Source organism: Lygodium microphyllum, chromosome 22 (assembly GCF_053477565.2).
Source record: "Lygodium microphyllum isolate KBCC chromosome 22, Lygodium_microphyllum_v1.1.10, whole genome shotgun sequence".
Taxonomy (NCBI): Eukaryota; Viridiplantae; Streptophyta; class Polypodiopsida; order Schizaeales; family Lygodiaceae; genus Lygodium; species Lygodium microphyllum.
This window is the reverse complement of record NC_141156.1, coordinates 27,679,719-27,692,070: the sequence shown is the minus strand read 5'-3', so window position 1 is coordinate 27,692,070 and position 12,352 is coordinate 27,679,719. Positions and strand designations below refer to the sequence as shown.

The 12,352-nt window shown below is 39.6% G+C and overlaps 1 protein-coding gene across 8 annotated transcripts; it reads left to right on the top strand.

The window, feature by feature from the left end:
- The first annotated feature begins 1,303 nt into the window (after positions 1-1,303).
- LOC148016977 (zinc finger CCCH domain-containing protein 56-like) lies at positions 1,304-6,778 on the top strand. Of its 8 annotated transcripts, none has more exons than XM_087663498.1 (3): positions 1,304-1,616; positions 2,215-2,247; positions 3,143-6,778. In XM_087663498.1, the coding sequence occupies exon 3, from the start codon at positions 3,183-3,185 to the stop codon at positions 5,607-5,609; it is 2,427 nt and encodes an 808-aa protein (XP_087519624.1). In that variant the 5' UTR covers positions 1,304-1,616; positions 2,215-2,247; positions 3,143-3,182; the 3' UTR covers positions 5,610-6,778. The 8 variants fall into 8 exon arrangements, with proteins under 8 accessions (XP_087519624.1, XP_087519621.1, XP_087519623.1 ...); XM_087663495.1 differs by having other exon boundaries at positions 2,510-6,778; XM_087663497.1 differs by lacking the exon at positions 2,215-2,247.
- Positions 6,779-12,352: the final 5,574 nt, after the last annotated feature.

Below are 12,352 nucleotides of genomic sequence, written 5' to 3'. Positions count from 1 at the left end.
TTACAAGGTATTCATGAAAAGACGTAGATATAATGGGTTTGAGCTGTCTAGGGGGAAGGTTATGAGCACTCTACGAGTGGACCCTACAAGCATCATGCAAAAAAATTTCCATGATATCATGCAAAATATATATAATCTAAACTTCCTTTGGAATAGGTTAATATACTCTATTAATGTAACCTTCAGCTAAAAACATTCGTCTTGATATGACTAAGCAGTCTCGTGGAGGATTGCCTCTATAAAAGTCTAATTTTGTAATCTTTTTACATTTTTAAAATACATAACTTAACATTCTCTCTCTCTCTCTCTCTCTCTCTCTCTCAAAAGGGAAGAGACAAAGGATTTATGTGTTTCCTCAAGGGTTTCACATATATTTTTAAAATTTACTAAAATTGGTATAACTTGTATGTGATTGATCCTTATAACAAGGCATTGGAGCCTCAATGTCTATTTTATCATAGCACTGAGTGTTTTTTCTAATGTTTATCAAACATAGAACGAGTATTTCCTTAACCATTCCATGTCTTTCCTTTTGTAATGGGATTCTTGTGCCTTGTGGCGGTATTTATTGGTGGGAATAACATCTATCTTTCACACGAAGGTGTGGCACCTCAAAGCCACCCCATTGTGGGCTTTAAGCCTTTGATGTCCCACAAATCACACACAATCCCAACCAATTGGGTTAGCGTCGGTCCTTAATTATTTTATCTTGGATGCAATGAACTCTTCTTAAATTGACAAATCAAGGAATTTGGACATACCTTCTGAAATTTATACAATTTCAAAAAAATAAAATTGTAGGCTAAGGTCCATCTAGGTAGATCCCATTGGTGTCTTCGTTAAACCCACAAATCAAGAAATTTGGACATAGCTTTTGGAAATTCATACAAAAGCGTTATTCATAGGCTAAAATCGTTCTAGGTTTAAGTCTAATAGGGAATCGTTGAAGCTAACTGAGTCCTGACTGGTTGGACAGGCGGGCGGACCCCAACGTTATTAATTATATAATAAAATTATTTACATTTCGGGTCTAATAACTTAATTTGCAAAATAGGAGCTTTAGTTTGGTGCATTTCTTTTGACTCGTAGTCAGGACTCAGGACTCAGGACCAAGATATGGCGTGTTTTGATGACATCATACACGTATAGGCGCACCCCGATTAAGCCGCTACAATGGATGGCGTGTTTGACCAGGACACCTTCAAACATGAAAACTCGTCAGAAAGGGATGTTTAATTAAATAGCAAAGAAAAATCATGAATTAGCTCTGCAGATCTCGTCCCATTTTTCAAATATTCTTCTGTAGCACGAGAGAGAGAGAGAGAGAGAGAGAGAGAGTACCCCTGTGCATGTGTCACTGCGAGCTGCGTGTGCGGAAAAAGGAGTCCAACCCACGCCTGCACTGTTGATAATGGAGCGACCCACTTCTTGGGAAAGCTGAAAGGCTACTGTTTGCCTATGTGAGCGAGATTGGGCGGGCGGAACAGAGTAAGACTAGATCAGAGAGGAAGAAAGGAGAAAAGGGACGAAGCAGACAACACAGAACTAACCGACTCACAGAGAGAGAGAGAGAGAGAGAGAGAGAGAGAGACAGGCCAGACCGCCTCTAAGATCAGGTACCCAACTCACAGTTCTTTTGCAAGCAGGTCTGCACCCTAACATTTTCGGTGTTTGATGATCCTCATGTATCTGTTTGTTATGGTTTGTGTTTGATAATTCTCAGGTCATGCCGTGTTATAGTCGTGTCTCATTTCCCCTGTTTCAGTGCATGAATTGCCCTGTTCTGCTCCTATTACAGTGTACTCTGCCCTAATCCTCGAAATTTGCCTTTGACTGGTTTAATCTTGAAACTCATTCAACCTCTGTTCCTATCACAGTGTGCTCTGCCCCAATCCATGAAAATTTTCCCTTAACTGGTTTAAACTTGAAATCTTTAAACATCTGTTCCTATCAGTGTAATCTGCCCTAATCCATGGATATTTACCCTTAACTGGTTTAATCTTGAAACTCTTTAAACCTCTGCTCCTATCACAGTGTATTCTGCCCTAAAATTTGCCCTTAATCGGTTTAATCTTGAAACTCTTTTCTATAGCATCTCCCTTTATGCAGTGCATAGCTAGTGCGTTTGTCCACTTGCACAAGCTTATTATGTCTTTCTTACATTTTTGAAGCATATATCTTGTTTCACGTCAAACGTCTTTCCTTTGTCTACAGGCACAAGCTTAATCACCTTTGTGCCTCTTCAAGGTTTGTAAGTGCTTCCAAAGTTGGAACAGTTTTTGTTTTCATGCGACTGCAATTCATTAATTTCTTATTGCAAAGCAATGCTAGGTTTATTAACCGATATTTTTCTTTAGACCGTTTAATCTTAATAAACCAGAGACACTTGCTTGTTCATATCTACCATTTTACTTATTTGCTGCCTCACTTCACAGGCTTTCTCCTTCATCAGATCATATGCTCAAATCTGTTATTTTCTGAGCCATGTTTTGGATGATCTGCACTGCAGCTGGATGCATTCTTACGGCCATGGTTCGATTGCCTAGAACATTTTGCATGACGTGCATATGGAGCCTGTTGTTATCACTGAGTTTAGGGTATCTTCTGTTGTGTTACTCTTGTCATCGATGAGTGACCTCTGTACTCTAATTGTGGAGGATCACTCTCCTGTGGAAGCAGCGTTCATATGATTACAGCTCCTGTTTTGTGAGGGATTCAATGCCCAGAAATAGGTTGATGCTACACATTCTCTTTTATGTGCCTGATTACATACCACCTATAATACTATTCATATAAGGCTGTAGTGAGGTTGTGTCAACTTGTATTTTCCCGGACCAGCTCTATATCATAAAGCAGTGTGACTTCTGCCTGGGACAGCAGGGCGTGAAATTGAAGATACAAGACCTGGGGCGGGATAGCTCAATGATGACATTCTCCAAGTGCTCTTGTAAATAGCCTATAAAATTTGAGCGGAAGTTGATTTGGCATAGCAGGAGTCTCTGACTTATTTGGCTTGAATATCAACTTCGGTTTAGAAGAGACAACATGTCTTTTTGACAGCTACATACTTGGTCATTAATACAATTTTTAGAGTCTCAACCCTCTGTGTGTATATGTATTTGATGCTCTGTTTCCATTGCAGGTACGAAGTTCGGTAGTAGTGTCTAAGAACTGAAGAAAGCATGTGTGGCATTCAGGGCTGCTCAAGTTCTGCTGCAGATAGTGATAGCAATAGTTCCCTAGCCCCCAATGGAAGTGTAAACTCTTTTGATGGCGAATCTGTATCATATTTGTTGGAGCTTGCTGCCAATAATGACCTTGAAGCATTCAGAGAAGCCGTGGAGGACAATCATGCTCCTGTGGATGTTTTTGGAAGTTGGTACTGCCGGTCATATGGATCTAAAAAGATGGTGTGGCTTCAGAGGACACCGGCAATGATTGCTGCCTTATATGGTAGTTTGGATGTCCTGAGGTACATTTTGAAGCACATCTCTGTTCATGGTGGTAATATAAATCAAGTGTGTGGTCCAGATAGAAGCACAGCTCTCCACTGTGCAGCTGCTGGTGCATCCAGTAATGTGATTGAGACTATTAAGGTCCTGCTTAGTCACGGTGCAGATCCCACAATAGCAGATGTTCAAGGGCGACAACCCTTTCACTTAATGGCTGATTGCAAGCTACCTTCACAAAGAAGTGTGGAGAAGAAAATACTGAGCAACTTTTGGATGTGCCATGAAGACAAGCCTAATTATACCTGTTCTGAATCAATAGATGGTCAATGGAGTCCTGGCTCTGAAGCAATAGATGATAATCTGGATGGTTTTCAGTGTGCGGGTGAATCTAATGTTATTGAGTCCTTGTCAGGCATTTCAATCAATTCAACAACTGCAGTCTCTAGAAGGTCTCGAGGCTCATTGTCACCATCCTCTTCGCCCAAGGTATTTGGTGATAGCTCTCTTAAGAATAATCTAGAAAGTGGGAGAGAGTACCCTGCAGATCCCTCTCTTCCAGATATCAAGAATGGTATCTATGCTACTGTTGAGTTTAGGATGTTTTCTTTCAAGATCCGACCCTGCTCAAGGGCCTATTCTCATGATTGGACAGAATGTCCATTTGTACACCCTGGAGAAAATGCAAGGCGAAGAGATCCAAGGAGATACCACTACAGTTGTGTTCCTTGCCCGGAGTTTCGCAAGGGTGCTTGTAGAAATGGGGATGCCTGTGAATATGCCCATGGTATTTTTGAGTCTTGGCTGCATCCTGCACAGTACCGCACTCGTCTTTGTAAGGATGGTATTAGCTGCAGCAGGAGGGTGTGCTTTTTTGCACACACCAAAGAGGAGCTCCGACCGCTTCTGTCATCTGAATTTACCCTTGCATCCTCTAAAGCTATGTCCTTCACAGATTTGCACCTATTAGGTTCATCATCTAGCCCAGCATCTCCATCTTCAATGCCACCGGTCCAATCCTTCTCATCAGTAAACACTCCTCCGATGTCACCTACATCTGTAAATTCTCCACACCATGGCAGCTGGGTTCAGCCAGGTATGCCCCTCTTACAACTGCCGGGGGGGAACAGTGTTCAGGCTAGTAGGCTGAGAGCTGCCTTAAGCGCTAGAGATCTAGGTTTAGAAGAGATGAGCCGGCTTTCTGATGTTGAAGGGCATTTTCCAGATGATGCAGCCTCTCTATCTGCTTACACAAGGTTGAATATAGCATATGATGGCTCCAGCTATGGCATGCCTAGATCTGTAAAATATCATAGTATGGGCCTGAATCTGTCTTCAGCAAATATGGATGATGTTTCTGCATCTAACATTGTGTCATCACCAAGATCTCCATTACAACTTTGTTTGCAGTCCTCTGGTTGTGGCAGCCCGTCTGCAAGATCTGCTAAGTACCAGCAGTTTGTTCTGAATGGCACTCCTAGTGGGCCGGAGGATTTCCTTTCCTCGACTGTTTCAGCATCCCCAAAATTCTCATCTCAGCCAGGTTTATATTCACCCTTTGAAGATCCTCAAACAGCTGTGTGTGTTCCATGCATTCACACACAGATTGAGATGTATCCGGGAGAAACAAGTCCAAGTCTACCATATATGCAGAAGGAACCTCATCAGAGCAGATGCTGTCAGGGGGCAAGCATGATGAAGCCAACTGTTGCACTCTCTCATATTTCTGGCTCTTCTATAAATGGATTTTGTAGAGACTTGGAGCTTCATTGTGACACTGGCAAGGCAAGTTCTATATCCTGTGAAGCAGTCACACCAACAGCTGCTCATCCCACCTTACTCCAAAGAGATAAGAATAGCCGAGGCTCCAAGGATTCTGAGGCTGGTTTGCTGTCCTCTGATTGGGGGTCTCCAACAGGGAAACCGCAGTGGAGTTTCAATGGAGATGATATCACCAGACTGAGGCAGTCGATCAAACTTAAAGGTCTTGTGAAACCAGACCTATCTCCGGCTCAAAAGGGTATGAATGATGGACCTGTCGACAATGGGCTACCTTCAATGGCATGCTCTGTGCGACGGACCCCGACTAAGTCGGACGCTGAGCATTTACTTTTGGGATCTTGGATGGAGCAAGTTCGAATGGATCAGATTGCTGCATAGCATCATGGGAATCTCTTTTGCCTTCTGTTTTTTTGTTTTTTAAATCTCGCCCTTATGTTTTTCTCTGCTCATTGCTTTAAGCTTGCTTCTATGTGTTAGATTTCTTTTTCTCCTCTTGGTGTTGGGTTTTGGGTTCTATTTTTTCTGTTTTGTTTCCTTTATTCTTTCCCTTTATCCTCTTTTTGGTGTTGGGTTTTTGGGTACTACTTTTCTGTTTTGTTTCTCTTATTCTTTCCTCTTGGGGTTTTAAGTGAAGCAAGAGCTGCTTTTGGGTTTGTCAAGCAGCTTGGCCGAAGACTATTTCTTTTATTTTTTTCACAAACATACTGGAGGGTAGTTGATGGAAGGATTCTTTGAGATGGGTATATTTTAGAAAAAGGTATGAATTGGGGTTTAGAAAAACTTTAAAAAGTTCAAAGTGGGGTTTGCAAATGGCTCAGGTACCCTGTACATCTGGTGAAGGGAGATTTTTGCATATTACCACTGGCAAGAACCAATTAATGGTCCTGATGATATATGCGTAATGTTCAGAGATCAACTTGGGAAGAACCAATCAATGGGATTTTACACAAATTGGGTATGATGGAATTCAATAAAAGTAAAGAGCTTCAGGCTCTCTACAAAGGGGAGAGCCTCATGCAGTATAGCAACATTTTCTAACTGAATTGGGCTGTACCTCCAAAATGGATAGAAGGCTACAAGAAAGCCTCGTCCTTGGCTGGCCTAGCCTAAAACAAACTGACAACAGATCTATCATATTTAAGACACTTAGCATGACTCACATTTACAGTAATTTGAGAATTATTTGTATAATGACCCAAGGGAGATAAGCTGTCAACATTTTACTCGCTACCTAAGTCGAAAGCAAACTTGATGCCGGCAGTCGCACAAGTTGGCGCCGAATGGGGCATTTGTAGAATTTATTTATCAGAATGTTGAGATTTCACAAGTTCTGTCAAATGGGAAGACATCAGACAAACGTTTTCCTTGCTACCTAGTCAAAAGGCAACTTGACGATGGTAATCACACAAGTCGGAGCAGAACGGGATGGTTGTAGCATTTATTCATCAGAATGTCTAGATTTCACAAAATGCTATTTTTCCAGCATGATGAAGTACTATATAGCTGTTGTTACAACTTCACATTTTGATAAGAAAGTATTGTGGAAACTCTCTCTCTCTCTCAAATCCTGAAAGCAACTACCTCGAGTCACAATTAGGATTGATAGCTAGTGTACACGTGGGTTCTTTGAAGATTTGGTTAAATAAGGTATTGTAGTGCATGCAAAGCACTGCCTTTTGGAAGGGCCTTTTGGTATTTCTTTTTTAGTCACTAGTCATCTTTCTTAAAGTAAGCTATTTGATGAGGATGTATGTTTTGTGGAAGAATATTTGTGTAGGCATGTGCAAGTGCTCTTTAATAGTACTACCTGAAGGTTGCTACCGCTGCTACTGGTGTATTCACTGCTCATGTCACTATCGGTGCTGCTCCTACTGCAATAGTTCAAAGTTCCTAGCGCTTTCTATTGTGCGGTTGTGAGTTGTATATGGATCATCACTAGGTGTTAATGTTGCAGTAGTATCTTGACGTTCAAAGCTAAATAGTTCTTTGTTCCAAGTCTATTTGTAGCTGGAAGTAGATTCTTTGTAGATTTATGTAGTAGTATAATAATGTTGTGAACAATGTTTCATTATGTTCTTTGATGGATTTGCTATATATTGTTAATTGTTTGCTTGCTTTTTTTGAACAAAGAATGAGTGCATGCAAGAGTAAGGTAAAAATCAAGGGTAGATGTCTATATCATCCTCAAAAAGGGGTTAACATGACTAAAATCTCCTTCCAATCACTATGGAACCCCAGTTTAATGATTTTCTTTCACATTGGTTTCACCTCCTTTAGCCCCAACCAATATATTTTTTGGTTTTACAAAAAAGACACATGGCCTACGAGGGACACATCTAACACACTTCAATGTACTAAGAGATTACACCCATGTTTCGTACAATTGAACAGAACATGAAAGGGGAAACGCCTCATCACTAAAGCCACGAGGGGAGGGAGAGCAGACTTTGTGTGATAGCCAGTCTGAGTGCTAAATCAGTTGGGCGCCCATCTGCGTACTTCTGCTTAAATTTATCCGTCAACAAAGTTGAAGCATATTCTTGATCTCATAATATCGAAGGCTAGAGATCCAATCTGAATTTCATAATAGCATCAAGTTCATTATAAACTTCATTCATCTCGTTCGAGATGGTGGATGGATGTCATTGGTACGACCATGTTCTTTCAACCCCTTTAGGAATGAACTGTATTACTACACAATACATCGTAGATGCCATAATTACCTGACCTCCTGAAGCAATTCAGCATGTGTCATAAGTTATCCAAGCAGTCATTCCATACTGCAGAAAAAAACTCCACAAGGAAACTTATCGGACGTGATGGTTTGGCCCTCCAATCTTTTCAGAACCACAAATTCAAGTTCTTCCTTGCAAAATGGGCAATCCTAAGAAAAACCTTTTGCAAAATGGATAATCATAACATGGGCATGGTCAAATTAGAAGACACCATCCAAGGCTGCACTACCACCACCATCAATGAGAATCGTGACTGGGCTGGAATATCCTTCGACTGTGGCCAAAGTACCTCCACTTCCTTCCCGAGGTTTTGTTCTGCACAAAGGTCTTCCACTTTACTAATTAGACTCTTTTTCACTGTAAAGCTTCTTCTTGTCCTTTGCCCTCTTACGAGTCTCCTTGTTCTCTACACCAATGGCTCTGTCTGCTTCTCCTTGAACTTTTGTCTCCTCTCTTTCCCTTTTATCTTGATTTGGTGAAGAGACTTTCCCACCATCTCAGTACTTGGAGTGGTAACTTTGCCCTTGCGTTTCTTTCCTATCCTCCTCAAGGTTCTCTGAATTATCCTTCTGCAATTTCAAAGGGCATTCCTTGGCAAAATGCCCACACTTAAGGGGGATTCTAACCTCTTATATAATTTCAACCACCTTTCTATCGTACAACTCTGGTTCTTCGAGTGGTTCAATCCATCGGCCCCATACAAGCATGTGCCCCTCTCCTGTAGGGTTTGCAATGAGAGGAGGAACTCCACTTCAAATAAACAATGGAGATTTGGGAAAGATCAGAGGACCGGCTGACTAAGAAAGGCAATGCACCAAATTGCACTCGTGACCAATTGAGCGGGAAACTATATGGCACCTCTCAAGCGTGGTACACCACACGCACTATGAAAGAATCCTAGACATATACATTTACAATATAGTGCAAACCATAGGGAGCCCGACAAGAGAGGGAAACAGCCTCACAATTCCTCTTCACTTGGGGCACAGCCCATGAAATACAAAAGCATGCAAGAAGCCGCAAAATCATAATAGCATGCACGAGAGAGAGAGAGAGAGACTCAATAGCGCTGAAACCCAACTCACTTAAGTCGGGATGTCACTGCGGAGCGACCAAAACAAGAAGGGGCCCTGGATGGTTCGATCTCATCAAGCATATCCTAGCCCACAAGCAAATTGAGATCAAGTGCAAGCTGCTCTTCCAACCTACACATGAGTCTTTGCTATGTATGTTTTAAAATGCAAGCAAATAAATTCTTTTAGATAAAGAAGAATGAAGGATGATCATGGTAAATGAGAAACCACATTCTACATGCATGACATGTGCATGCTTGTATAGAGTTAAATGGTCTCTTGGAGTAAGCCACAGAATTGGCTATTGAAAGAATGATATCGAGATATATGTACAACATAAGGTGCAAACACAAATCTACTTAAATTGCTCTTAGATCGGGGCAAAAGTTGTAAAGATTTATCTTGAAGGTAGCTAAAACTTATGTTACTTAAAAAAAGTCACATCAAAGACACTAAGAGTTAAAAAGATAGAGGTGAAAAATGTCACATCATGTACAAAGTTTTGGCTTTAAATGCCTCGAAGATAAAAAAATAAGAGACATTTTCACATGTTTACCAAAGATAGATGAATATAAGCCAAATTAGTTGAGAGTTGAATGTTACATTCAACCACACATGGCATTGCCTTATTTATCTATTTATTGATCACCTAGTTGAAGCTTAGTCCACTTTTAAATGTTTTTAGCTTGAGTGCTTATTGTGCCTTGCAATAATTATCTCAATCATGGAGCTGATGGTATATTTTGAAACCTTTTTTAGAGAGTACTCAATAACTTGTAAAATTCTTACAAGACCATAAAAATTGACCTTAAAATTTCTCTAATGCCTCTTGGTAGTATCCAATAGAGTTTTCTTCTTCAACATGCTAATATTGTGCCTGTTTATTGCCATGGTTTGATCTACAATTTGAACATTGAAACTTTCCTTCTAGGGTGAACATAATCTAGCTCCATGTCCACTCTATGTAAGCCTATTGAGCTTGGATTTCCCAACATCCTTGAGATTCATAATCTCACCTCCCCTCTTCCCCTAAAACACATTGCCTACATAGTGTGATGTGACATAGCCTCTTTGTAGAGAGAGAGTTGTCTCATCTAAACTTCACCTCAAACTCATCATAAAGCCTGACACCACTCCTATTTTCGAGTAGTCCACTCGTTGAACCTTCAATTGGTTCCATGAATCATTTTAGCATGGTGTTTTTGTATTACTCGAAGAGGTATTAATAGCTACCAATTCCCTTGCTAGTTCATTTGCCCATTATATGAAGTAAAATACATGAGCACATAACTTGTATGTACCAAAGTATGGCATATGTAATAAAACTTGAGTCTATAAATGTTTGCAAATGCAACATCACATTATTGTAAACAATTAAGACCATAAAGTTAGATAAGTCTAGCAAGGAAATCTACGTTGTGATGTTGGCCATATTGGGTATCACATCTTTGGGTAACTTTGGGTATCAAGATATGATAGGACAATTTTTGTGAGTGACTTTGGTCTTAAAGCTATCTAAATTAACCTCAGACTAAATTTTGTCACATTAATGTTTAAAATAGTCCCCAAATAATTTGGAAAATAAAGATTATTGTGTTTTTGAATCTTGTAATGTTTATCTTACGAAATTACTTACCCTTCTAAAAAAAGAAGCATTATTGCTTGTTTGAAATTGCTTTCTTGAGTGCTTTGTATTTCTCCAAAGGAAGCACATTTTGAGTAAGAGCCTACAAAAAATTGTCCCACTCCACACACTAGTAAAAACGAAGAGGTGCTTAATGATATAAAGAAAGTGATTCAAACATCTCAATTCATTGGTGGAAAAATCAATATATCAAGTCCTTGTAAAAACTCAATTGTTGCTATTTGTTATGATTTTGACATGTTTAGCAATTCACATCAGGGACAAACTTGATTTAAGCTCTGATTGATAAACATGTGTGTTAAGGGATGGAACTGAAGGGATTTTGTTTGTCCTTTAGTGTTTTAAGAATGATACCATGATGGCATACTAAAATCACCACTAGGGTGCTCATCAAATTGTTGAGAATTTGGGACCTTTGCGACATAACATTCCTCTTCTTGCCTAAAGGTTACTTCAACAAGACCACATCATTTAGATGGGATAATTTATGAGTGCTCTATTTTTTTCTTAAGAATTAAGGACTTGGTAATAATCTATGCCTTCAACGACTATGCTTAGCAAAGTGTACATATGCAACCCTATATTATCATGAGCATCCACGATCTCTCAATCAAGGACACTTATAACACAATAATGCAATCATATAATCCTTTCTCACTTGGACATGCTGCATAAAGTGTATACTTGTTTAATAGCATGGCACATAGGGTTAATTTCTTCTCTTTTCTAGGTTAAATGTTTTGGTTGAAGTCTAGCTTACATATAGTGACATTAGTTGTATGCAACTCTTTCATGTCCAATAACCTTACCTAGCTCCTTTTGGGGACCGAGCTCCCAACACTAGGATATGTCTATTTCATGTCTAGTAAACTTACCTAGCTCCTTTTTGGGGACCAACTCAAGAGGAGCTCCCAATGCTAGGATATATCTATTGCATTTTGTAAATTGAGGAGGTTCAACATTCCAAACAATCATTGGGGGCACTCCTTTGCCCTTGAGTAGTACGTACGTAAGATGGCAATTCTAACTTGCTTTGCAAGTATACAACTAACTAAGCACAGAAGCAAGTAGGTGGTCCGATGGATTTGTTTACCTCTTATCATAACATGTTTACAACTACTTTTGTAGTGTTGTTGGGTTGAGATTAATAGATCAAGTAATAACACATTTGTATAGAAGCTAGCATTATTGATGATACTATGGTAGGTTTACAAATGATGCCATAATTGATATTATACGCAAAACGACCATCCCAACATAAATATGTTTAGGCATGGATCTTTATAGCATATATCTATTTCATTGCATTATTTATTGTACTACTTGCTAGGTATCCAAATGATTATGGTCATTATTGATTTTTTATGCAAAACAATTATTTCAATGTAATTAGTATATATGTCTAGATATGGACCTTCATAATATATGTCTATTTCATTCCATGCATAGGGTCATTTTGCACTACCACTTTACATTATTCAACTCATAACATGTCATACACATGCATCACCATTCATTCGTGACCAATTTTGATGGTAAAAACCATGGCCTTAACCAAATAATGGTGTCAAACTCAAGAATTACCGCATTTATGGGCACATAGAGGAGAGGGAAATGTGTGATTATGATCACTACCTCAATCAACATGTTATGTACTTTCTAAATGCA